The sequence below is a fragment of the Denticeps clupeoides genome, chromosome 14, assembly GCF_900700375.1.
Source record: "Denticeps clupeoides chromosome 14, fDenClu1.1, whole genome shotgun sequence".
Taxonomy (NCBI): Eukaryota; Metazoa; Chordata; class Actinopteri; order Clupeiformes; family Denticipitidae; genus Denticeps; species Denticeps clupeoides.
The window spans coordinates 7,719,320-7,743,579 of NC_041720.1; the positions used below are offsets into that span (position 1 = coordinate 7,719,320).

General features: G+C 45.9%; 1 protein-coding gene across 4 annotated transcripts in view; it reads right to left on the reverse strand.

Moving 5' to 3' along the window:
- Positions 1-16,249, reverse strand: part of arid1b (AT-rich interactive domain 1B) — a 50,369-nt gene extending 34,120 nt beyond the window's left edge. For all 4 annotated transcript variants that reach the window (XM_029002583.1, XM_029002586.1, XM_029002585.1 and 1 more), the window contains exons 1-4: positions 14,648-16,249; positions 10,478-10,669; positions 5,508-5,651; positions 2,246-2,359 (exon numbers count right to left, since the gene is read on the reverse strand). In XM_029002583.1, the coding sequence (XP_028858416.1) occupies positions 2,246-2,359; positions 5,508-5,651; positions 10,478-10,669; positions 14,648-15,790 (1,593 nt within the window). In that variant the 5' untranslated portion in view covers positions 15,791-16,249. The remainder of the gene's footprint in view (positions 1-2,245; positions 2,360-5,507; positions 5,652-10,477; positions 10,670-14,647) is intronic.
- Between the last annotated feature and the right edge of the window lie 8,011 nt (positions 16,250-24,260).

The window sequence follows — 24,260 nt, forward strand, 5'->3', positions numbered from 1 at the left end:
CGCTGTGCCTTCTTGGAGAATGAGGGTCTTCTCCTTCAAGAAGATTTACAAGTGCTGCTCAAAAGAGCTTTAATGCCTCCTGGTTGTAGCGTGTGTGCCAATGCTTCTGGGTTTACGCAGGGCAGAGCCAAAGAGGCGCTGGAGTACATTTTTGGGAGGGGGAGGGAAAAAAATGAAATAAAAGCACCACACGTCTTGAACATCGTGTTGCATTTCACAGGGATTCTTCAATTAAAAAGCGTGGCACCTCCGAGCTGCGCAGCTTCCGCTGCTATTCTCTTTAGCTTTTCCCTTTTAAAAAAAAAGCAAGACCGACAGGCTTCAGAGTCAAGCCATACAATTTTAAAAAGACATAGTGTGACTTCACTTCCTGTGCCAGATCTTCCGAATTTGTTCCAATAGGGCAATAATTCTTGAACAAATATTGTAATAATACAATAATAAATAATAAAAAAACAAAAACACTAAGTGTCTAAATCAGTGTACTTATCTATTATATGCTTATAAAATGCAACAGCGTTATTATATGCATTACATGATTTTCTTCACTTCACTGAAGTAATAAAAGCAAAAACCCTGATTTAAATAAACCCATATTTTTTATCAAGAATCAGGCAGCCCAAGTAACTGTTATTCATTAAGACAAAATATAAATGCAACACCAACATCAAGTGGTGAGAGAAATTTGATTAAATTAGTTTGAAATCATTTATTCTTGAATGATAAGATGGAGTAGAAATTCTCTCTTCGCAACGCTTTCACATTCAATAAAAACTGACCATTTCCATTAGTGCCGAACGAAGACGGTAATTATGCATTCCATTAGATGAATAATGAGATGAGGCATCAATCAAAGCCACGCAAGCAGATGAGCGGGCTTTTCATGCCATCACCATGGCGACCGTTCCTACCTTCCACCAAACTTCAAGAAGATTGGCCTCAGTTCGGACTGCCAACATCCGGTGGAGGAATGGTGCAAAACATTCCTGCTCAAGAAAGCTGCTTAACTGCAAGTTGACCCACTTTACTTTTTTTTTGGTTTTTTAACTCCACCCAGAGAGGCAGAAGCAGCAGCAGCAGCAAGGTGATCAGGTCCTGAACATGTAAGTGACTCCAAAAACTCACTGCGGACGTCTGGAGGAGTATTTCTCAACACATATGGCCTCTTATAAACTCTGCATGCTTGGCTGGGTTCACTGGGCCATTGTAATGTGATGAGACACACACACACACAATCTAAAAATAGATTGCAGTCATCGCAAAAGCCATTCAAACAGTATGTCAAACAGAAGGTCTAGTAATAGTAGCAACAATAACACCACACTATCAACAGAAAAAGTTTATCGACTCACTCCTTAATTAACAATTAACTAAGACATTCCAGAGGCAGTAGAATATATCTTATGATTTACATTTACAGCATTTATCAGACGCCCTTATCCAGAGTGACTTACAATCAGTAGTTACAGGGACAGTCCCCCTGGAGACACTCAGGTTTAAGTGTCTTGCTCAGGGACACAATGGTAGTAAGTGGGGTTTGAACCAAAGGCGAGTGTGTTACCCACTAGGCTACCACCATATATAATAATCCCACCACAAAGCAGGTGACATGTACAGAACATCTGCACACCCTACAGCCAGGAGGAAATTATACAAGGCTGTGACCGGACGTCCGTCTGTCAGAGACGGGGGGGAGGTGGACCAGTGCTTACTGGAGCTTACAGAGTCCTCAGTAATGTGCTTCTCTCCACCTCTTTAGGCAGCTCGCCCATCACAGCGCTGTACTGGTCTGAGCGCGATCATTAGATACTAAATGGAAGGTAAAAATGCACCCGATTCACCTGGTGAAACAGGTAACGCACGACAACGCTCGTGAGTCAGTGGAGGAAACTGATAGGCTGACAGTTCAGGAGGAGTGTGGAGGCTCCTACCATGCCACGTACAAGCACAAAGAAGATGACCCTAGCAGAACTAAGTTACACCAACGATTTTTAATGTTCATATGGTCCCTTTCAGCCATCCAGTGTCCTGCACTGTCATTGGCTTGTAGCGATTGCCCTTCACCTCACGACCAATCAGGGATTTTGGTCAAAGGCGGGGTTACAACCAATGTAAATAGAGAAGGCATTGTCCCTCAGCACATTTGTCCAGTTTACTTGCCTAGGGCACTGGCGAACTACAATGGAGCAGAGACTTGGAGCAGGCCTGCTTTAACAGCGTTCTAGGTAATGATGGGGAGACTCACCGGGAGGCTAGAGGGTCTCTCCTGCTGGTTCGGACCCATCTCATCATGGTCAGGCTTCCCAGGGGTCATTGCTGACTGCTGCCCCCTGCTGCCGTAGCCCTCCTGCGGTGCGTCCTACACAGAGATGGAGGGGAACGGAGGGGGTATTAGAGAAAGTCTTGAAGAAACAAGTTCTCCTTTTTTTTTCCAGACTGCAGATTCTGGATTGTGCCCCCCCCGATCCAATTTATTTCTCTTACAACCATACAATTACCCAACATTTACTGTTGGGTTGTGGATTCAGAATGTTCTAGGTGAGAGAGGACTCCTCTGACTCATCCAAAATCAGACAAACGTGTTATTAAATGCGTTTCTGAATGTCCAGGAACGCAAGAGGTCAGAGGACATGCCAGGTACCCTGGGTCCAAATAGTCATATCGACCCACTGAAAAATTAAAGCTCATAATACATTGATGTAGTCATCATCAAGATCAAGTGTCTACTGTAGAGTGGAAGAGGAGCATCAGAGACAAGTGGTGCAGTGGTTGGAAATCTACCAGTTATTAGAAGGTTGCCATTTTGAATCCTGAGCTGCCAAAGTGCCTTTCATGGAAGCCCACTGCTCACTAAGGGTGATGGTTAAAAGCAGAGGACACATTTCCTTGTGTCATCGAGCGCTGTGCTTCACAATGACAATCTCTTCACTTTCTTTTTCACTTCAAGTTTCTCTAACCCAGCAGAGAGTAGCATTTTCAACTGTTAAAAACAGTTATCTGTATTTTTCCACCCTTCAATAATTTTTAATCATACAATAATGAAATTATCTATAAAACTGATATAAATACATTCAATTGAAATACAATGAAAAACAATAGAATATTTTGTATCAGGCTAAGCTAAAAAGGTTATGTCTTAAGGTATATTTAAAATCCTGACACTTCTGGCTGAGCAGCATCAACAGTAAATGCCGCCTCCCTACATTTCACTCTCAGTACCCTGGGAATAATCAGAAGCACTCTGTCCGAAGTGATCATGCCTGATTTGTACTCAGGCGCTAAAGCCAGGCAGCCAGCTAAGGGTCTTCAGAGCAGGTCAAATATGGGCCCACCTCTTGATCCTGCTCAGAATTAGTTTGGCAGCGCTTCGATTGATCTGCAACGTTTTGAGGTTCTTCTTATGCAGACCAGTGAAGAATGAAAGGCCGTTCTTAAGTCGGGCACATTCCACTTCTTTGCAAACACTGTTGGGGTGTAACAGCCCCATTTCCTCTTAAACACAAGCCCCATTTCCAAATCATTCAAACTCAATGCATTCAGTGCGTGCGCGTGTGTGTGAGCTATTTTGTCAGGGCTGGCTGTGTTTACTCTTGATATCTGGGTCAGTGCCAGGTCACACATGGAGCCGCCATTCACAGAGTCCATTTATGATGACATCACAGCTGCGGCACGCTCTACTTCAACATGGGAACAGCTGGTCTGGGGTTCAGCGCGGCTGAACCGATGTGTCTGCTTCCTGGCATCCCACAATCCCATGCAGAAGTGAAGCATGACAGTTGAATCTTTAAATCGCACTCATAAGTGAAGTGGGCCCCCCCCCACTTTCCACATCCCTCTCTGAGTGGGTGCGCTCTTTTCACAGAGATGCCAGCAGCTTCTGCTGAGCTCTTCCATTATTTTATCACATTTCCATTATGAGATGTTTCTGTAAAATCAATAAACATTGAGCTAAAAAGTGTTATTGATAACACTGATATTCAATGAATCAAGGTTAAAAGTCAATTTAAAGTGAAGTTCATATTGATATATTGTGTGTTATGTGGGGTGGAGGGGGCAAAAGCAAACAAATATTTACTAATGATGAAAAATAACAAATAAATTAATTCGATTACTGGATAAACTAGATTAATTATTAATACTATGAATTTCACACAAACCATCCTGTAATATCTTTTTTATACTGATATTAATGTGCCATGTTTGACTTTTTGATGTGAAAATATTTTTATAGACAGGGAATACACAGAGTGTTTCACATGGTACACTACATCTCTCTTATACTTAGATTAAAAAGTAAATGCCACCATGTTAGTCAGGACCTATATGGTAAGTTGTCCATGTTTAAAATACACCCCGCTCCACAAAAAAATATTTCTATTAAGAGTGAAAGTAATCTCACCTTTTAAATTTATATAAATGTCTATATATAAATGACCAAATCATTTAAAAATATGTTTCCTTTTCAGATTAAATTCAAGTTCTGATAATCCCTGTATTTTTCAAATATCAATATATAAATCGCAAGGAAAAATCAATATTCCAAAAACATCCAAGTGCTCAAGCGTAATGCAAATAGCGCAGCATTTTAAATAATGTTTTTTTTTGTGCCCTGTTTAATTTGTTACTCGTCTGCCAATGAACCCGTGAGCGCAGTCACACCATCCTTCAGCAGCAACTACAACAGGTTGTCTTCTGTGGCATCACACAAGCCATACAGCATCTAATTAAGAGCGTTGGGAGAGAAGGTGTGCGGTGAGAAGAGAAGTTTGTATGTGAGTGCGTGAAGATAGCAATCCATCCCTTCAGCTTGTTCAGCAGGACCCGAGCGTAAAATCTGCTCTCATTAGCGGCCACAGCTCATCATTAACACCACCATCTCCACCCAAGCCCTGCCCTGAGCCGCACGGCATCATCTTTCAGCCGAAATGAAGCTTCTCCTCCTCACCCTCTCATTACCCCTCAAACACGACAGAAAGAGAGACGTGGGGACGCCACACAAGGAGAGCTTTTCTCTCCATCGCTCTTGTTGTTGTGTGAAGCGGTGAAGGGAGCTTGCCCATAATGCATTTAAGGGTGTGGAAATAAAGAACAGAGTGGCTCTGATATTACACTGGAACCACTGAGAGTTCCACCCAAGGTCAGCGCCTTATTAGTTCAGCCTTCATCGTTGAGTGCTCTGTCTCTGTGTGTGTGTGTGTGTGTGTGTGTGTGTGTGAGAGAGAGAGAGAGAAGGTGGAGGACTTTATTGTGTTCTTTATCTCACCTCCTTCCACCTGACTACAGACTACACCGCCACGTGCCAAACCTCATTACAGAATCCAGGCTTAGTGGGCGGGACTCTAAAATCACACTAAATGTACACAAGTTTAGAGGATGTCCTGTAAAAAAAAAAAAAGTGTTTCAGTAAAGAAGGTCACGCTGACAGCTAGTTGTAAAGAAATGGCAGCACATAAACGCGAGCGCACGCTGGTGCTATAAAGGGGACAGTAGGCCGCGGGGGGCATTACCTGCTGTGCTGCGGGACGCGGCTGCATGTAGGGGGGCTGCGTGGGCGCAGCTGGCTGCTGCTGCGGGGGGCTGAAGTAAGGAGGCTGCCCCTGCAGGCAGTACCCACCCATGCCCTGCTGCCCTGCGTACTGTGCAGGCACCTGCTGGAGAGAAAACGAGAGACCAGGTCAGGACCGGCAGGATCCCGACATCCTAAGTGCTAGAGAGACATTCTGCTCAGTTGCAAACAACTCAGTAGCTCATCCTGATTAAAGCAAAATATATTTTGACAGTGTCATCAAAAATACATTTGAAACGCTTGGTCCGATAAAAAAAAAAAAAAAAAAAAAACATTGTCCAATACACTCCATGCAATTTGTTCACCATGCGATGTAGTACTTTACTATACAGTCAACATAACATATAAATCAGTTTTAATGTTTTTTTTGTCAGACAGACAGCATGTACTTTGCTTTTGAGGTTCACTTGTCAAATGGCTCAATCCATCACTCATCTAGAAAACTCTCATGGCACATACATATGTTTTTTGTTTTTTTTTTATTAATGAAATTTGACAAAAAAAAAAAAAGGAAACATTTTTCACATTGTTATGTCATTTTGTGTAGACTTCTGACGAAACTTTAGAACAAGGCTGTAACAAAACATGGAAAAAAGTGATGCGCTGTGAAGCTTAATATTAATATTATTTTTGGTCCATTTAGTGTGCAAAAATGTCACATTCACCAGTCCACCAATCAGAATTCTTGAAATAAAGTGAAAGCAGAGTGCATGAGAATAGTCAATCATCCCTATGGGCCCCTCCCATTTTTGTCGCAAGGTGTTAAACGGCAACTAAAAGACCCAAAGACTTTGTGAACACTTCCAAAAACGTAGCACCTAGTGTCATGCTTCCAGTTGCATTAATGCAACAGGGGATAAAACTAAATGCCTTCATTACGTCTAGATTTACACAGTAATCTGGACCCCCGGCTTGGTCGTAAACCCACTGCATTTACAGGATCTGTCTAGTGAAGTCAGCTGCCACTCACCTGGGTAGAAGGCAGAACCTGAGGCTCTGCACATAGATGCTGCAGACAAAAACAATCAAGCACAGAGTCTAGCAAAGACTTATAGCTAAGCTGGGCTGGGCTTTCCTGCTGCCTCAATTCCGCACAAACTGCTGTGAACACACTCTTATGCAACACCGTGTGTGTGTGTGTGTGTGTGTGTGTGTGTGTGTGTGTAAGACAGCTGCCACTGGCATATCCTCCTTCCCTCCTGGACTAGATTACATTAGTCACTCAGGCCAAATTGCAAAAGCGCGGCAGTGGCTCCGACGCCGGTGACAACGTGTTTCGCTCTCGTTTCGTGGAACTGGACACCTCTCCCGACAACCACTGCTGCCGGAACAGACGAGGCCGGGCCCGACTCCGACATGCGCTGCAGGCTACAAAACCAGCACTCGCACACCCACCCACATGGACCCTTCAAGCACTAGGCCCACACTCCGCTCAAAAGGCTATGGGTGTTGTCACACCAGGCAGTTTGAACCGTGCCCGAGTGCCACCCAGCCGACCGAAGCGGGGTTCTTTTCACTATTGTGAGTGCTCCGAACCGTGCCCGGGCGCGGTTCGCATGTAGCGTGAGCGCTGACCGTGCTGAGGCACGGAACAGCACGCGTGACGCACTTTTTGCAACGCTCCAAAACCAACAAAGCGGGGAAAGGGTCTCTCTTTGTCATTGTAGTCATTGCTGCAAATTTTGCGTCTCAAAATTACCATCCACAAAGTGACCGGGGTGATTTACTCCTTACTCCTTTACTTCAGCGAGAGCGCCGCTCTTCCCGTTTTTCCTGAAACTATCGCACCATGATGACGAAAGCCTGCTCCGGCACGAATGCGTACTCGGGCCCGGTTCACGGCAACCGTGCTGAGTGCGAGTACACCCTAAAGCGGCCGAGGTGGCACTGAGCCCCAAGAAACCCACAACTGCCACGGACTCCATAAGATGCCCGTATGGAGGGTTCCAACCGCTCACTGGAACGGCATCCCTGCTATAAAGCATCCAACCAACTATGCCTCATGGGAATATCTTCTAAATGATCATACAGAGGGTAATCCAGAATTCCGGTGGGGGAAGGGATACGGCGAACATGCAGGACCCCTCAGGGACGACTGATGGGTCAAGGATGGCATCTGTGTTTTGACAGTCGGAGGCCATCGCTGCCAAAGCCATCAAACAGCCTGTCAGATCAGGGTGGGCACCTGCCAAAGTAACGCTATGCACCTCAGTCAATGCTGCGAGACACACACACACAGCAAAAACAGGACTATTCTCATCAAAAAAATATTTAATTAGAAACGAACGCAATGAATTGACGTAAGAGATGGCGGTTGAAGGCAAGCACGCGATCGTTAGGTGGTGCGATGCCCTTCAGACAGGTCCGGGGCAGGAACCCAATCGATGTGAAGAGCCCAGCAGGGTCCCACTGGTGTTTGACCAGTCGAAACATCCAATTTCAGGTGGAGGCCGGGAGGCAATAAAAGTGAGGGGTGCGCCGAGGCTGCGGTGGCCCTACGGCAAATTGAAGTCATTACCGCGCCGACCCCCTCGGCCCAGAGACACAGAGGATGGAGCCGGTGAGCACCACGCCGACACACACTGGTGCAGCTGCGGCCGCCTCAGGTGTGCCATTAGCAGAGGGACCGGGAGAGAAAGATCCCCATACCGCCATAATGAAGTTATTACGTGATGATTGTCCTGTGGTATTTTCTATGGTCAATACTGATCCTTGACTAGATTTAACAACAAAAAAGAAATACCCACCGTGTGTGTGTGTGTGTGTGTGTGTGTGTTAACTGATTGTGATCTTTTACTTGGGATGTGTCCGTAGCCCAGGGTAATAACAGTGGATGGGAGTGCTGTGCTGGCTGACATTTTATGGCCTCCCAATCGCACATCTCAGAGAACTCAACGGATGGTTCAGATGGGGGTTGATGCAAGTGGGCACAGTGGCTCCCCCGTTGCTATGCTGACCAGATATTCCGATACCCGTTTGTCCCTTCACTGAGCTTCATTTCATAGCACTCTGCTGTTATATCTACTGGGGTTCGACAGGAATCAAACAATAATAGTCCAACACAGAACATATTTCTCAAAATACAAATTTCCTTCAATCCAATTGCATTTTGATTGGTTAACTCATTACCTGGTGGAAACCTGACATCCTTAAATTGTGCTCAGATGTGGCATCCATTGTTACGAGTGTGACCCATTACGTTTCCAATAGCTCTTTTGAAAAGAGTAATTAGTTTTGAATTACACTTACAATCTACTCCATATATCTTCTGTGTTCTAGCAAACATACCTACATTAAGCATGAGAAACATAGCGACTACCGTTTTTTTTTTTTTTACTTTGTTACTCTGCCACGATGACCTTAAAAATAAAAAGAAAATGATCCATGTCTTAACACAATGCTAAAATCATTACAATAACAAAATATAGCACAAAAAAAAAAACGTTTTTCTGCTGCAATGAAAGGGAAATGAAAATCAAATTGAGATAAGTCCATACTACAATACACTTCTCATACAAACAACAATATTAATAGCATTGCATGCATCCCAGTAATGCTTCACAGTTTTACTGCCCCATAATTGAGCAGTGCTATTTCTCTCTCACATGCACAACAGTAGACATAGTACATCAGAAAGCTTATGAGGTCTTTGTAACAATAACCACTCTCGCTGCCCTGCCAAGTCTAAAATATATATATTTTTAAAAACACATTTTAAGGTGTGTGTGTGTAAATACGGATTCATTCAACTTAAGTCTAAACAGAGTGAAGTAGAACCATTCAGGTTTCCAATTTAAATTCATGCACATTGTTTTTTTTTTTGTGTGTGTGTGTGTGTGTGTGTATATATATGAGCAGTTTATTTGCGTCCACTGAATTTCAGCAATTATGGAAATATTTTTCCACTATTTAGAGGACTAAGTGTATAAGAGACCTGTAGAGTGCCTGTCTGACGTCAGCAGCTTGGTCCTTATTGAGTGACAGGCAGCCAATGGGGCTGAATTAAGCACAGTTCAGCAGGCCCAGGCTAAACATAGTAGAAATGCAGCCTGTGCCCAGAATAGCACTGCTGAACCGTCCTACTCTGGGATTAAAAAAAAAAAAAAACACACTGCGCATTCCATCCTGTGTGTCAAAACACACACACACACAGATATGCAGTCAGCAAGCTATACAATTACAAAGGACCCCCCCCCACTATTGTAATATTATGAGAACGTCTGTAGCTAAGGAGATGCTGGGAATGTGTCAATCAAAGGTTGGGTTGGGCGATAATACAATCTTGATCGATAAAATCCAGCTCAAATGCTTTTGGCATTTTTCTCGATCATGATAAAAATGGCAGAAATTTGCGTATTGTGTGTGCGTATTTACATTACTTTTAAATGGAGACACGTGGAGACAAATGGAGACAAGTCTCACAAAAGTTCTGGGAGTCTCCCGCAGCGTGGATCACTGCCCATTTATCGTGGACCAAAGTTATGATAAATTTGAAGACTGATAACTGTTATCGGGTCAATGGAGCATCGTGGCAATATAAAAATAGACCACATTTCACCTCAGACTACAGGATTTTGCAGTTTGGGATGTCTGGGCTGCTGAGTCACTGGAATACAGAAGTGACGTGGTTCACTGCACAAAGCTAGCAAAGAGCGAAATGGCAGAAAATGGAGGGCAGTGTTAGTCATGGGTTTATGTTAATTCGTTTCTGTCTGGCAATATCAGAAAAACTGTGATAATAACCAACAGAAAAAAAAAAAAAAATTATATCTTGGTATGGCCATATCGCCCAGCCCTAATCACAGGTCTTGATTGAACCTGTAAACTCACATTTAAGCTTCAGTGACAGAACATGTGCTGGATTTTAAAGTAAAACGACTGCTCTGCTCTCAAAAATGAGATCCAACATACCTGCTGCTGGTGAGGATACTGCATTCCTCCCACAGCCAACTGGCCCCGCATTCCCATGGGGTAGCGGTGCGCAGTTGGTGAACCGTACGGCTGGCCGGGATAAGCTCCGCCTGGCTGCTGCTGAGGGTACGGGCTGGTGCCCATCCCATAGAGCTGAGAGCGCTTCATGGTCATCGGGTCCATGGGTGCCACCTGTGGGACGCAGAATGCCAGAAACTCAGTCAAGGGTTGAAGGAAGGCTTGATGCTTAGTGATGCCTTGGCGACATGTTGAAATGTGAGCATCTGAGTGGTGGTTGATAAACGTAACCATAGTAAGGGTTAAGGATAAGTCATTCACAGCTAATTAAGTAAAATAACATTTATCAATTTACAAACATGTCATTAACAGGATAATATTATAAAAACATTTACATTAAAGGAGAGTTTATACATAACTACAGGGTGGGCCATTTATATGGATACACCTTAAGAAAATGGGAATGGTTGGTGACATTGAACACTTTTTGTAAGTGGTCAGAAACTTGTAAATAACTCATGAAAGAATAAAGTTACGTTGTGTTTCATGTGAAATTACCAATAAATTTGATGTGTCACATGACCCTCTTCCTATTGAAAAAACAAAATGTTGACTTCAAAATGGCCACTACGGTCACCACTCATCTTGAAAAGCTTGCCCCCTCACATATACTAATGTGCCACAAACAGGACGTTAATATCACCAACCATTCCCATTTTCGCACAGTAATCTTTTGACTGGGGGGTTTTGACACATGGTCACAGGTACACAGTACTTCACCAGATTTTAGAGTCAGAATGAACCGTGTTACGACGTTGCAAGTGAAGTACGTTGAACCAATACCACAACACGAGACTACGTAATACTACAAGCTAACTACACAAAATTTCACATGGTTAACTGTGAATAACCAACTGACAACCCATAACCCATGTCCTGTCTCTCACACACACACACACACACACACACATATATATATAGCATGCTCTCATTTCCTCCAGATAGCAGATCGTAATCATAGCTGTGGATTCTGAGGAACACATGGCAATGCGCCATCCAGCGATATGAAAATCAGGTTCGTCTCAAGTGGCTGAGCTTTGCCAAAAAAGAAATAAAAAAAATAAAAAAATTTGTGAGAGCAATCCAAGCTAATCTTCTCATGTCACTGCCAAATTCCGACCAATTGAGGCAGCACTTACACAAATTGTGCGCAATTGAGAAAGCCTGGGAGGCCACTTAAGCGAGTAGTTTAAGTGTCAGCAGTCATGCCCTGGCACCCGGTGCTTTTAAGTCTCACACACACACACACACACAAATGATTTTATTTTGTAGCTGCTGGGAGTGCAGAGGACATACCACAAGTAGGAAAGACATGTTAACCGAATCTCAAACGCACAGCACAATCTGGTTTTGGGTATGGAACATAAAACATAATAATGTTTTACGTTCCACTCGCTGACAGGTAAATGGGTTTTATTTTCTTTATGAGATCTTTAAAACGTGCTGTGTGATTAATACGTTCCCAAGCAACGTAGCATTAACCACACAGCCCCTTCAGCAGCATTCCTGACATATAAAAGGAATAAGACACTGTTCTGATGCGATCGAAGTTGACCAGCAAATCAGAAAATTATTTACACCATAGACAGGTCTCGGAACAGTGCGTGACTTTTTTTTTTTTTTTTTATCCTACACGTTCCTCTGTGTGCTGATAGTGCTTCTGCCGGCAGAAGCACTTTCACTTCCCTCTCTGTGCCAAAATGCACAAGCCCGAACCGGGCACTTCTCTAAGTTAAGAGCGAACACAGCCAAAGCAGCAAAGAGCAACGCGGGTCTAATCACCAAGCAGCATACAAATTTGCACCAGACTACAGCAAGAAAATCAATCAGACCGGTAGGGGGACGAAAGGAAGGAAGCAAGGGAGGGAGGAAGGCAAGAGAAAAGCAGTCATTTTATCTTGCAGAATTTTGACTTTAGTGGGAGGAAGAGATGGGGGAGGCGGCAGAAAACCATGTGACGCGGACCATCGGCGGATCTTTCCGCTCATGAGACCGCCAATACGCAAATACCTTAGTAGCAAAATCGAGAATTAACGGATGTAGAGAAATTCTGCTGTGAAAAGGAAACATGAACCTTGAAAAGTGTTCAATTGTGTTTTTTTAAATGGGGATAGATGTATGATGAATTCCACGTTATCAGAAATGAGTACGTACTGCCAAATACACAAATACCATTTATATAACATGCACATCCCCTGATCAAATAAAACATGCAAAACAATCCTATTAAGTGATCGGTTTCTGAATTTGCACAGAAGGGTGTCTCGACCTCCCGTTAACATGTATGTAAAATATGGATAAACTATTCCAAAAGCGAGAAAATGTGCATAATTTCAGAATGATTCCATCCTGCGCTTGCCAAGACAAGAAAAGAGGCAAAGCAGTATGAGATTAGACGCTTCATTAGGATCGACATTAATCAACTCTGTTCCAGTTGAGACAAGGCTGTAGAAATGCCTCAAGTAAGGAGTCTTTTTTTTTCTCCAATACGCACAACACTCCGGACTCGTGGGTAAAGCCAAAGTGGGTCGTTTTAAGGTCATAATATTTGTTCAGGTAACAGCACCAGCGTTGCGCAACGTTATTGACAACATCTATAAAACATGTCAATCCTAAGATAACTAGACCTCACACAAATATGGGACAAATGAACGGGCAAACCATCTCCTAGATTAATGGAATTTATCGGGCGCGCTTATTTAGAGCGACTTGCAATCAATAGTTACGGGGCCAGTCCCCCCGGGGGTCTCAACCTGTGACTTGAGGTCTACTGGGTTATAGACCACCACGTGGCCTCGCAAATTACCCCAGAAGAAAAAAAAAAACCTGCGGGAACGACGCAACGTGCAAACTGACAGCAGGCCCATCGCAGTCAGAGCAACGGCAGCGTCGGCTTTGGGAACACCCTGGGCACCGGCGCCAAAAAAAAAAAAAAAAAAAAAAACGTCCCCGGGTTTCCTGCTGAGGTGGCGGACAATAAGCAGCGGCACATGGCTAATCTGCATGTGTGAAGGGTCAGGGCTGCTCAAACACAGAGGTGTGACTGGCCAGGGCTCTCTGCCAGGGCATAAATAAACCGTCCAGGCACTTCAAGACGCTGAAGCCCTGGGAGCTGGCTGGCGGGCGGGCCGGGTTCACGTGGGTCCTGCTGCCATTTCACACAGGACGCTGTAAAGCTGTACAGAACAAGGCCCTTGGAAGTAGAAGGTTGCGTGCGAATACACAGCAATCAACGTGCTTTTTTTTTGTTTGTTTGTTTTTAAGGAAAAACTGTACATTATTAAGCCCTCTTTTTACTACATTAGACTCGGCGGTCTTTCGTTTTTATTTTACTGCTACATTTTAAGGGTGTTAAATGACCACATGTTCCACAAAACTCTAAACCAGAGTGGGAAAACTGTGCGTTTTCTAGCCGAAAAGTAGCAGTGTCAGCTACACGAAACGAGCTAACCCCCTTAGCCTCGTCGGCTAGCTGCGTAGCTGTGTTCTGGAGCTGCGAGTCGGCCTAAACCACGAGGAACGTTCGTGTCAAATACAGCACCTGAACCATTTAATACCAACCACGAAGTATCTGCCCTCGCACAGTCCGCCCCGCAGTACCGTGCTAGAAAAACAAACCAAAAAAAAAAGGCAAACTCGGTGGCTGTCAAGCGGCTGCAGGAATTCCCGCGTTTCGTAGCGCAATCGTACGCGGGCCGTATAACGGGACGCAAGATGTTAGAGAGTCCGAACGCTGGCCAGACCCCGGCGGCTACGCGTCGGAGCCAGAGCCCCCGGCGTTCGCTGCTAGCCGTCGCTTCCAGCCTAGCCAAGTCACCTTGGGCAACTCGAAGCCGCGGCACTCGGGACACCGTAGCGAATTCGGCCGAATAAACGCGCCAAGGTCGCGCCACGCCGAGGTTTCGGCGTGAAACGTCCGAGTTGTCGAGACACGTAGCAAGCGGCTCCCCTCTCGAATTGGCCGCTGCTAGCGCGCCAATGCTAGCGGGCTAAGTGCTAGCCGGCTGGCTAACAAGCTAACGCGCTAGTCGGGAGGTCAGCCCACGAACCCCCCCCCGTTAGAAGTGCGTTGGTTCTGGGGGGACACGGTACCTGCGCTCGGCCGCCGCCTTGCCCGTTGTTCCCCGGGCTCATGGCCGGGTGGCTTCGTTGCTGCCCTCCTCCCCAGCCGTGGGAAGTCGGGCCGTACTGCGAGCCCATGTCTTTGCTCAAGCCCATGCTCGGCGGCTGCGGCTGCGGCTGCGGCTGCTGCGCGGGGGGATTACTGTAATCTTGGTATCCGCCGGCGTACCCGCGCATCATCGGGCTCGGCGATGTCAGCAGCTGGTTCAGCGTGGGTGTCGCTCCCGACGGATGCTGCTGGCTCTGCCCGGGGAAGCGCTGAAAGCCGCTGACATTTCCGCCAGGCGCGGAGGCGGCAGCCATGGCAGCTTTGCCGTGGCTAGCGGCGGTCGCGTTGCCGCCCGGGCCCATCATGTTGTTCCCCTGCCGCGATGGGCTCATCATACCGTATCCGCTGCCACCGTAGCCGGGTCGGTAGTTCGGGTAGTGGTTGTAGGGGCTGTTGTGGTAGCCTTCGTGGGAGTTTTGCACTTGATCCATGTTCTGTGCCGAATGCATTATCCCCGTCCCAGGGCTTTGTTGTCCGCCATGTTGATCAAAGCAAGGCCCTCCTCTTCCATTCCCATAATAATTGCTAAATTCAGAAACGGAGCTGTTCCCACTTTGGGACTGGTTGACGTTGTTGGCCGGTCCCAAGTTGCCGTGGTCGTACCTGCTTCCCATCCGATCGCCCGTTTTGGACGGCTGGTCCTCTTCCTCACTTTTATTCAGCGACTGCTGATGGTGATCGACTTGGTTCCCCAAAATGTTCTCCTTGCCACAATGCTGGCGATTCCCGAGGTCCCCCTGCGCCGACGGCGTGTTGGGAATGTTGTTGTTGTTGTTGTTGTTGTTGTGGATTTGACGCTGGTGATGCTGCTGCTGGAATTGATTGAACGGTTGCGACTGTTGCTGCTGTGGAGGTGTGTGGTGGTGAGGCGAAGGAGGGGGATCTCCGCCGCCAACATTTTTCAGCTTGCGATTCGCCCGCAAGCCCGCGTCCATGCTCGAAGTCACACCGGGATTCGCAGGCGGACCTGCAGATGTATTCCCATGTTCGTCCGAAGCGGAGGGAGGAGCGGCAGCCGCGCGGGCTAGGCTCGGTTCACGGCGATGGCGCTCTACATTATTCATGGCGTGGGCGCAGCCCCCGTCCCCTTGCCCCAAACACGGCCCCGGATCCACGAGCCGCCCGACTCCACGCCGCCTACATCGCTACTCGACGCGCCAGACACGTCCGAGCGGCTTTTTATTTGTTTTATTTATTTATTTATTCGGTGCCAGTGGCGACGCCATGGTCATGGTAGCGATTCATGCTACGGTCCAGACACTAGCAGGCAGACTAACTAGCAGAACCATAGCAGAAAACAAAACTGAGAGTACCTAAATGATCATTATTATTTTGTTGTTAAATGGGGGACATTTAATAAGAAAACGATTCGCGCCTCGTCGGGATGCTGGGGGATCATCGCTAAATTACGAACCGAAAGCATTCACCCCGGACCAAATTTAAAGTTTTCACTCTTACCCGAGTGTAAGCATCTGGCTGTAGCTCCTTGGTCCAGTTATCGAAGATTCGCGGAGTTATGGAAGATCCCAGCTCATATCCATCGATCTCTCTGGAGTCTTCTTTTGAAAATGTCATGTGGAATTTTACCATACTCCCTAAAGCTTGATTACGTCTTTCGATATCTGCTGGCGTCTGTTGTATGCACGGGCACCGCAGAAAACCCAGAAATACGATTAAATATCGATGCGACGGTATCGATAATGTTACAATAACGTTCGTACATTGCATTTCACGTCTCTACGCAGTACCATTTAACCAGAAATTAAATTACTACTGCTGGTAAAAAGTTTTGGTTCATCTGCTCCATTGTTTGGTAATGCTTTAGGCAGATTGTTCTTATTATGTGCACTAAGAATCTAAACAGTTAATAGTAACATGAAGGCACACATCAGTTATGAATCATAATATTTTGTGAAAACACAGGGACAAGTGTAGACCTATTTTGAATCCCTTTTAATTCCCAAATCCAGCGCGAGTTTTCTGTCTTTCTATCCCACTGGATTACATTTTTTGCAGCGCTCAGAGACCAGACAAAGGTGAATATGTTAAATTTCTGTCCAGTCATGAATAGAATAATAAAGACAGGAGGATGAAACGTCTATTAGTGTCTAAAAACAGGTAATACGTCCTATACTTCACCTCCTCAATGAACTTGAATTAATTTAAATAGAATTTGTGCCATATTTGGACCGGGCCAGTGCCGCAATGGATAATGCGTCTGAATACGGATCAGAAGATTCTAGGTTCGACTCCTAGCTGGCTCGTTACACAGCTATTCTTTTCGGGGAAGTGGTGGTCTAGCGGTTAAGGAAGTTGCCCTGTAATCAAATCCCGATCTGCCAAGGTGCCACCGAGATGCCACTGAGCAAAGCACCGTCCCCACACACTGCTCCCCGGGTGCCTGTCATGGCTGCCCACTGCTCACCAAGGGTGATGGGTTAAAAGCAGAGGACACATTTCCTTGTGGTTCACGTGTGCTGTGCTGCAGTGTTTCACAATGACAATCACTTCACTTTCACTTCACTTACTTATTCAGAAAGCTCTGACGTTGGAAAATGTTTACTTTTTTATCATCATTGGGAGACATAAAAAAATTACAGAACAAGGCAAGGCTGTCATTTGACCACAGACATTTTATAAAAACCCTCTTAAACATTATTTGTCTGGCCATTGTGTGTGTGTGTGTATATATACACACACACATACATACAGTACAGGCCAAAAGTTTGGACACACCTTCTCTTTCGATGTGTTTTCTTTATTTTCATGCCAAATACATTCGTAGATTCTCCCTGAAAGCATCAAAACTATGAATGAACACATGTGGGGTTATGTACTTCACAAAAAGTGGAGACCTGGCCTCCACAGTCACCGGACCTGAACCCAGTCGAGATGGTTTGGGGTGAGTTGGACCGCAGAGTGAAGGCAAAGGGGCCAACAAGTGCTAAACACCTCTGGGAACTCCTTCAAGACTGTTGGAGAACCATTTCAGGTGACGACCTCTTGAAGATCATCGAGAGAATGCCAAGAGTGGTGGGGTGGGGCAGTGGTGGCCTAGCGGTTAAGGAAGCGACCCCGTAATCAGAAGGTTGCCGGTTCAAATCACGAGCCGCCAAGGTGCCACTGAGGTGCCACTGAGCAAAGCACCGTCCCCACACACTGCTCCCTGGGCGCTGGTCATGGCTGCCCACTGCTCACTCAGGGTGATGGGTTAAATGCAGAGGACAAATTTCACTGTGTGCACCGTGTGCTGTGCTGCTGTGTATCACATGTGACAATCACTTCACTTTGAAGAGTGTGTAAAGCAGTAATCAGAGCAAAGAAGAAACTAGAATATAAAACATGTTTTCAGTTATTTCACCTTTTTTGGTTAAGTACATAACTCCACATGTGTTCATTCATAGTTTTGATGCCTTCAGTGAGAATCTATCATGTAAATGGTCATAATGGTCATAAAAATAAAGAAAACACATTGAATGAGAAGGTTTGTCCAAACCTTTGGCCTGTATTGTATATCAGAACAGTCCGTCTGTTTAAGTAAAAAAAAAAAATACTATGCGATTATATAACCAGTCCATGAATTCAAAAGAAACCAAACATTTGTAAATCAGGAACCGAGAGAGGAGAGCATGGGGTGATTGTGGTGGCGCATACACGCGTGTCGTCTGTCACTTAGGGGACTCGCTGGCCTGTGCAAGGAGAACGGGCGGGGACCTCCCCCAGCAGCAGCGCACTCAAGTCAAGCACAGAAAGTGGGTCAGACAGAAAGCCCACAAAAAGCGAGCGAGAGAGAGGCTCGGCTCCACAGACACATGCCGACACTGCAGTGTCTATTCGCAGTAGGAAATGCTGCAAGTCAGGCTGTTGTGAATACTGTTCTTCCCCATTTCCCCCCCCGGAACTGAGCAACGTGCTTTCTGTTTCAGGGTTGGTTGAAAAGGGTGGGCTCAGACATCATAAGGTGGGGTGACGGGGGAAGAGATTGAGTAAATGTGTTCTGAAGACCAGAGCCCCCATAAGATCACATCATAAAGCACAACACCAAACAATAATGAAACCTGGTGCATCAGAAACTTTATTATTATACTATATTACTATATAGCATATCTACCATTATTTTCTTATTGCGAGAACAGCGATATAGGCTTCCTTTTTTCCCGTCACTGTTATAACACACGTTCAGCATTCTTTGTAGCTTTGCAGCCGACAGTAGCTGACCAACATTGTTTTGGCCGTGATGAACTGTAACCAAAATGCACACAACAATTCAGTGGCCAAGCAGCTGAGAAACTTCCACGTTACCAAAGCGGCCAGCTTGCCGGGAACAACATTCCCAGAGCAGAGGCGCAATTCGTCCAGTGATTCTGCGATTGTGAAGCTGAGAAGCATGTCAGCAGAAGACACAAGTGTAAAGGCCGAACTTTAAACGATGTACCATGTATTGCAAAAATGCGTGTGTTGGGAATGTATGTAAATAAAATCTTGTATATTTTTTGTATTCCTGCAGAAGTGCCAACGGCCGGAGCCAAATTCCTTGTGTGTGTTAACATACTTGGCCAGCAAGCGTGATTCTGATTCAGCGCGTTTTTATTTTTTTCCTGCTGAAAGTGCTCTCCCCAGTGTCCTTCCCAGTCTGTTACAAGAGCCATCCTCTGATCCCGATCGCACTGACCTTTCGGCTTTCAAGCCACTCTCCCTAGAAGCGGCCTTTATCACTTCACTTCAAACGCCGCGGCGGCAGTGCAAGGTAGTGGCTGGCCTTTTAATGAAGAGAATGGTCCGGACGTGCTGCAGGTAGTATCTGGCAGGGTCCCAGTCGCCGGGCTGTGTGCGGAGAAGGACGCTGATTGCACCGCTCCTAATTAAACCTCGCCTGACCTTGGCAGAGGGAAATCATTAGTTTCCTGTTGTAATCATCACATACCACTCATTATGCTCCGTTGGACCCCATTTGCATTTAGACGTGTCTTAGGTCTTGCCAAAATGAGAAGGGTGGGGGGGGAATAGCTGATGCTGTGAAGGGGCTCGGGGATTAAATGGCCCCGTCTCCTTCCTGGAGGAGGTTTAGGCTGAAGTCGATAACGTGTTTAGTTTACGGGCGAAACAAATACACCAAAACACCATTGTTATTAGCAAGTTTCAATAAAGCTAGTAAACCAGCCCAGACCTTCAGTTCCGTGACATATCTCCGTTTGAATAATCCATAGGTGTCCACCACATTATTATTAGCAGTGGTTGGCCTAGCAGGAAACGGACCTGCATTCAGGAGGTTGCCGGTTTGAATCCCGAGCAATTCGGAATTCGAATCCACAGTGGGGTTTGCTTCCTTACCCGCTAGGCCTCCACTGCCCCGGCAGAGTTATTTAGCAGTGTTACGTATTCCTTACCAGGATTAAAAAGCATAATATTTCACAATAATAATGCCAATATCTGCCTTGAGCTTTAGCTTACATTAGATCTAATGCATGCAAATAGAAAAACCAAAGGCTCATAAATTCATGAACCCAAGCGTACCCAGGAGCAGGCATTAAAAACACCGTTGAAGATAATAATTAGGGGCTTTATTATCCCATGATTAAAATGTTATTAGCTTCCTAGGTCAGTCCACAATTATCACAATTATACTACTGATCTGATCTAGATAATAGTTATAATGTAATGAACCTAAAAAGCTGTCTTTTAGATTTTTTTTCCCCCTACAGCATCAATGTTCCCTACATGGAAACGCTTTAATTTTATGTGTATTCTATAAAGCTGCTTTTGCGCTGCTTGAGATGCTGCTCACAACCGCCCAGATACCATAATCACTGAATTACTTGCATCATTAGTAATTCATTACCTTGTAATAACTTCTCTTTAGCTACTGGCTGCTGCCTCGCCGTTCTAACCAACGGTTGCCTAGCGAACGGCACAACAGACAGTGTGACATCACACACGTTCCGAACTCTCTCAAAACCGTAATTAAAAGGACTGAACTGAGCGTGCAGCAGAATTTTTCAAAATGTGACCCCGACGCCAGGCGATCGTCATAGTTTAGTTAAATGAAAAGACACCGTGGAAAGCTTCTACCTGACCGTGGAAGCAATGCGTGGAAATCAACAAGACAGCTGGTTCCCGGGACCCTCTCACCATCTCGAGCTCATCTCGCGTTCTCCCACCACAAATGCACCGTGGCATGTAGGTAATGGCTCATTATTGCTGCCTGTACCGAGGCCTGAGCGATGCCACACACCCACACAACCGAGACCCTGCCACCGGCGCGCCCATCAACCTGGAGCTCTCAGTCCGCCGGGGATCACCGCGAATCGTTCAACCGCCAGGGCTGGCAGATGAGAGCGGGGTTAAGTCGTTTTGGCCCACACCTTTTTCCCCATGCCACCGCCGAGCGAAAGATTTACGCAAGGAGCGACTGGACTTGCGGCACATTTCCCAATGTAAATACGAGCTTGATGAGTGTTTGGGGAGGTTTGGCAGAGCCAGCACCGCGTTGCTTTCCATCCACTCTCTGCTTTTTATTTGTTTTTTATTTTTATTGAATTATGTTTCCGTATGGTGACGAAATTATGCCTTCAGCGTGGTTTTGCCTGAAGGCTGCATCATGGAAAATTGTTCTTCTCAGTGCTGTTCACCACCACGAGTTTATGAAGCAGCACCAGGGTCCCAGAAATCAAAACGTTCCTTCGTTTCCTCGGATACCAGCCATACGTAAAAAAAAAAAAAAATGACATTGAAGCATTTACCAAATTATGTTGGCGTGGAAGACAAGGCCATCCAAAATTCTGGATCCATAAGGCAACACATGTCATATATATGTGTATCTTTAGTAAAAAAAACAAAAAAACTGGTAGTAGCCTAGTGGGTAACACACTCTATGAACCAGAAGACCCAGGTTCAAACCCCACTTACTACCATTGTGTCCCTGAGGAAGACACTTAACCCTGAGTGTCTCCCGGGGGGGGACTGTCCCTGTAACTACTGATTGTAAGTCGCTCTGGATAAGGGCGTCTGATAAATGCTGTAAATGTAAAACGTAAATGACCTCAACTGCTGACACAAGACGAATAAACGTCGCGTCAGGGTCACAAAACTGTGCCGGTGCTGCCACCTTGTGTTTGGAAACTGTAGCGCACATCCAGGACAGATGGACAGGACAGGACATGTTGGCGGGCACTCGGTGTTTTAAATCTCGCTAATTCAAGAAGTGAGTGATCAAATTTGCTTCTAGACAGGACAGGACAGGACAGGACGTCCACCAATTCAACGTAATCAAGAAAAGGGGCAAGAGGCAAAAGTCACAAAAGTCGTCGCAGATGCAACTCAATTATTACCTATGTCCATGTCCATAACGTGATTATGACGCTTTGAATCACCGTGCAATAACGCTAATAATCGGGATTTGGGGCATCTTCGAACTCGGGCATACACCACGTTTTGTGTAATCGAGTCGAATAATACAGTTGATAACTTTTTTTTTTTAAATACAAATACAGTGGGGCAGTGGTGGCCTAGTGGTTAAGGAAGCTGCCCTGTAATCAGAAGGTTGCCGGTTCGAAGCCCCTGAGATGCCACTGAGCAAAGCACCGTCCCCACACACTGCTCCCCGGGCGCCTGTCATGGCTGCCCACTGCTCACCAAGCGTGAGGGTTAAAAGCAGAGAACACATTTCGTTGTGTGCACCATGCACTGTGCTGCAGTGAAATTCACTTCCGGGGCAGTGGTGGCCTACCGGTTAAGGAAGCCGCCCCCATAATCAGAAGGTTGCCGGATCGAATCCTGATCCGCCAAGGCGCCACTGAGGTGCCACTGAGCAAAGCACCGTCCCCACACACTGCTCCCCGGGTGCCTGTCATGGCTGCCCACTGCTCACTCAGGGTGATGGGTTTAAAGCAGAGAACACATTTCGTTGTGTGCACCGAGTGCTGTGCTGTGTATCACAATGACAATAATTTCACTTTCATATATGTGACATGTGTTGTTTTTTCCCTCAATGCAGCAGACGATTGAAAAATCCATCAGGTAAGTATTACGATTCTTTTAATTCGCGGCCTTCATATTTGTGGTGATCCGGTCGAGGGGGCGGTGTGACGTCACTGAAGCCCGTCACGTGATGTGTTCCTCGCGGAAAATAAGCCGTGAAATGTCAGGTGACCCGAGCACCGCAGTGAGGGTGCAGGTGCGGCCGCGTTGCCGTGCATCGCCACCGTCGGCCTGCGGGGGGCGACACTTGCACATTCAGACGGGACGTGGCGCAGTTCTGTCAAAAGTCACACGAGACGCAACGACGTCCAAATATGCAGTGACGTTTTCCGAAGCGCTTACGATTGGTAAGGAAAGGAAAACCTTTATGCAGACGTTCCAGATTAAAGAAAAAAAAGAAAAGATTTTGACATATTAATCATGACATCAACACTTTTTGACATTTGAAATATTACTTACTTTGAAACTCGGAATCACTGGGTGCAGACATGATGAGTATTTGAGGTGCAAATGTGGACGGTGCACGAAAACCACAGTGGCGTTTTCTTTTGTGGAAACCGTTCACCGCAGGTTGGTGTTTTGGCATAAAAAAAAAAAAAAAAAAAAACAGAATAAAAGGATCCCCTTTAAAAAAAAAACATGAAACCCAAACATGAAACTGTGGTGAAGAGCGTTTGGCCGCCGTGCATTTCACGTCCTGAGACAGATGCCACCCACGGAGGGATATTTGTGGCTGGAGAATTGCCAGACACTGTGAAATACCATCATTTGCCCGGGGCGATTCGCAGCCGTCAGTCTTGTGGGCCTTTTGTGTGTGTTGTGTGGGAAAGCGACACCTGGGAATCGTTCGGTCGTTCTTGCTTTAATGATTTTTATTAATAGACTGCAAGTAAACCAGACCACAGAGAATTAAAAAAAAAAAAACAATCGAGTCTTCAGCGCAACGCTGGCCGGTCTCATTCGCCGTTTTCGTCCTGCCGCTATGACTTGACTAATCAAAATGAAAAAAGATCAAATGTAAAACCTGTGCATGCTGACGTCAAGCCATAAATAAGCGTTTTATCGCACGATGCGCCGCGTCGCCGTTTAATAATAACGCATTTTCCGGGGTACCAAAAGCAAAAGCAAGTGGGTCGACTTGCCCAGAGGCAAAGACCACATCCATGTATCACGGTGTCAGCTGTAACCTCTCCCATGAAACAGACCGGCCTGGTTTAAAACGTTTCACGTCCTCTGTTTTATTGCAGGGGCGAGGTCACCTGCCGTCGCCGTGCGCCGTGCGCCCCGGCTCCGCTTCCGACGGGACCGGGGAACTGGCAGCGGAGCGGCCGTCACACCTGCAGGCATCGGTGGACCTTTCACAAGGCGACCGTGGACCTCTATTCCTCAGAAGAGGTTTTATTTCTTTCTAAATTGCTTTTGACCTGGTTAATTCAGTTGTTATTCTTTTAGTTAAAGGATGGATGGGGGGGTAATTTAGGTTAGATTTACTTAATAAAAGCATTTCACTGCATATTTCACTGCAAAAAGCATTTCACTGCATATCATACCGTGTAT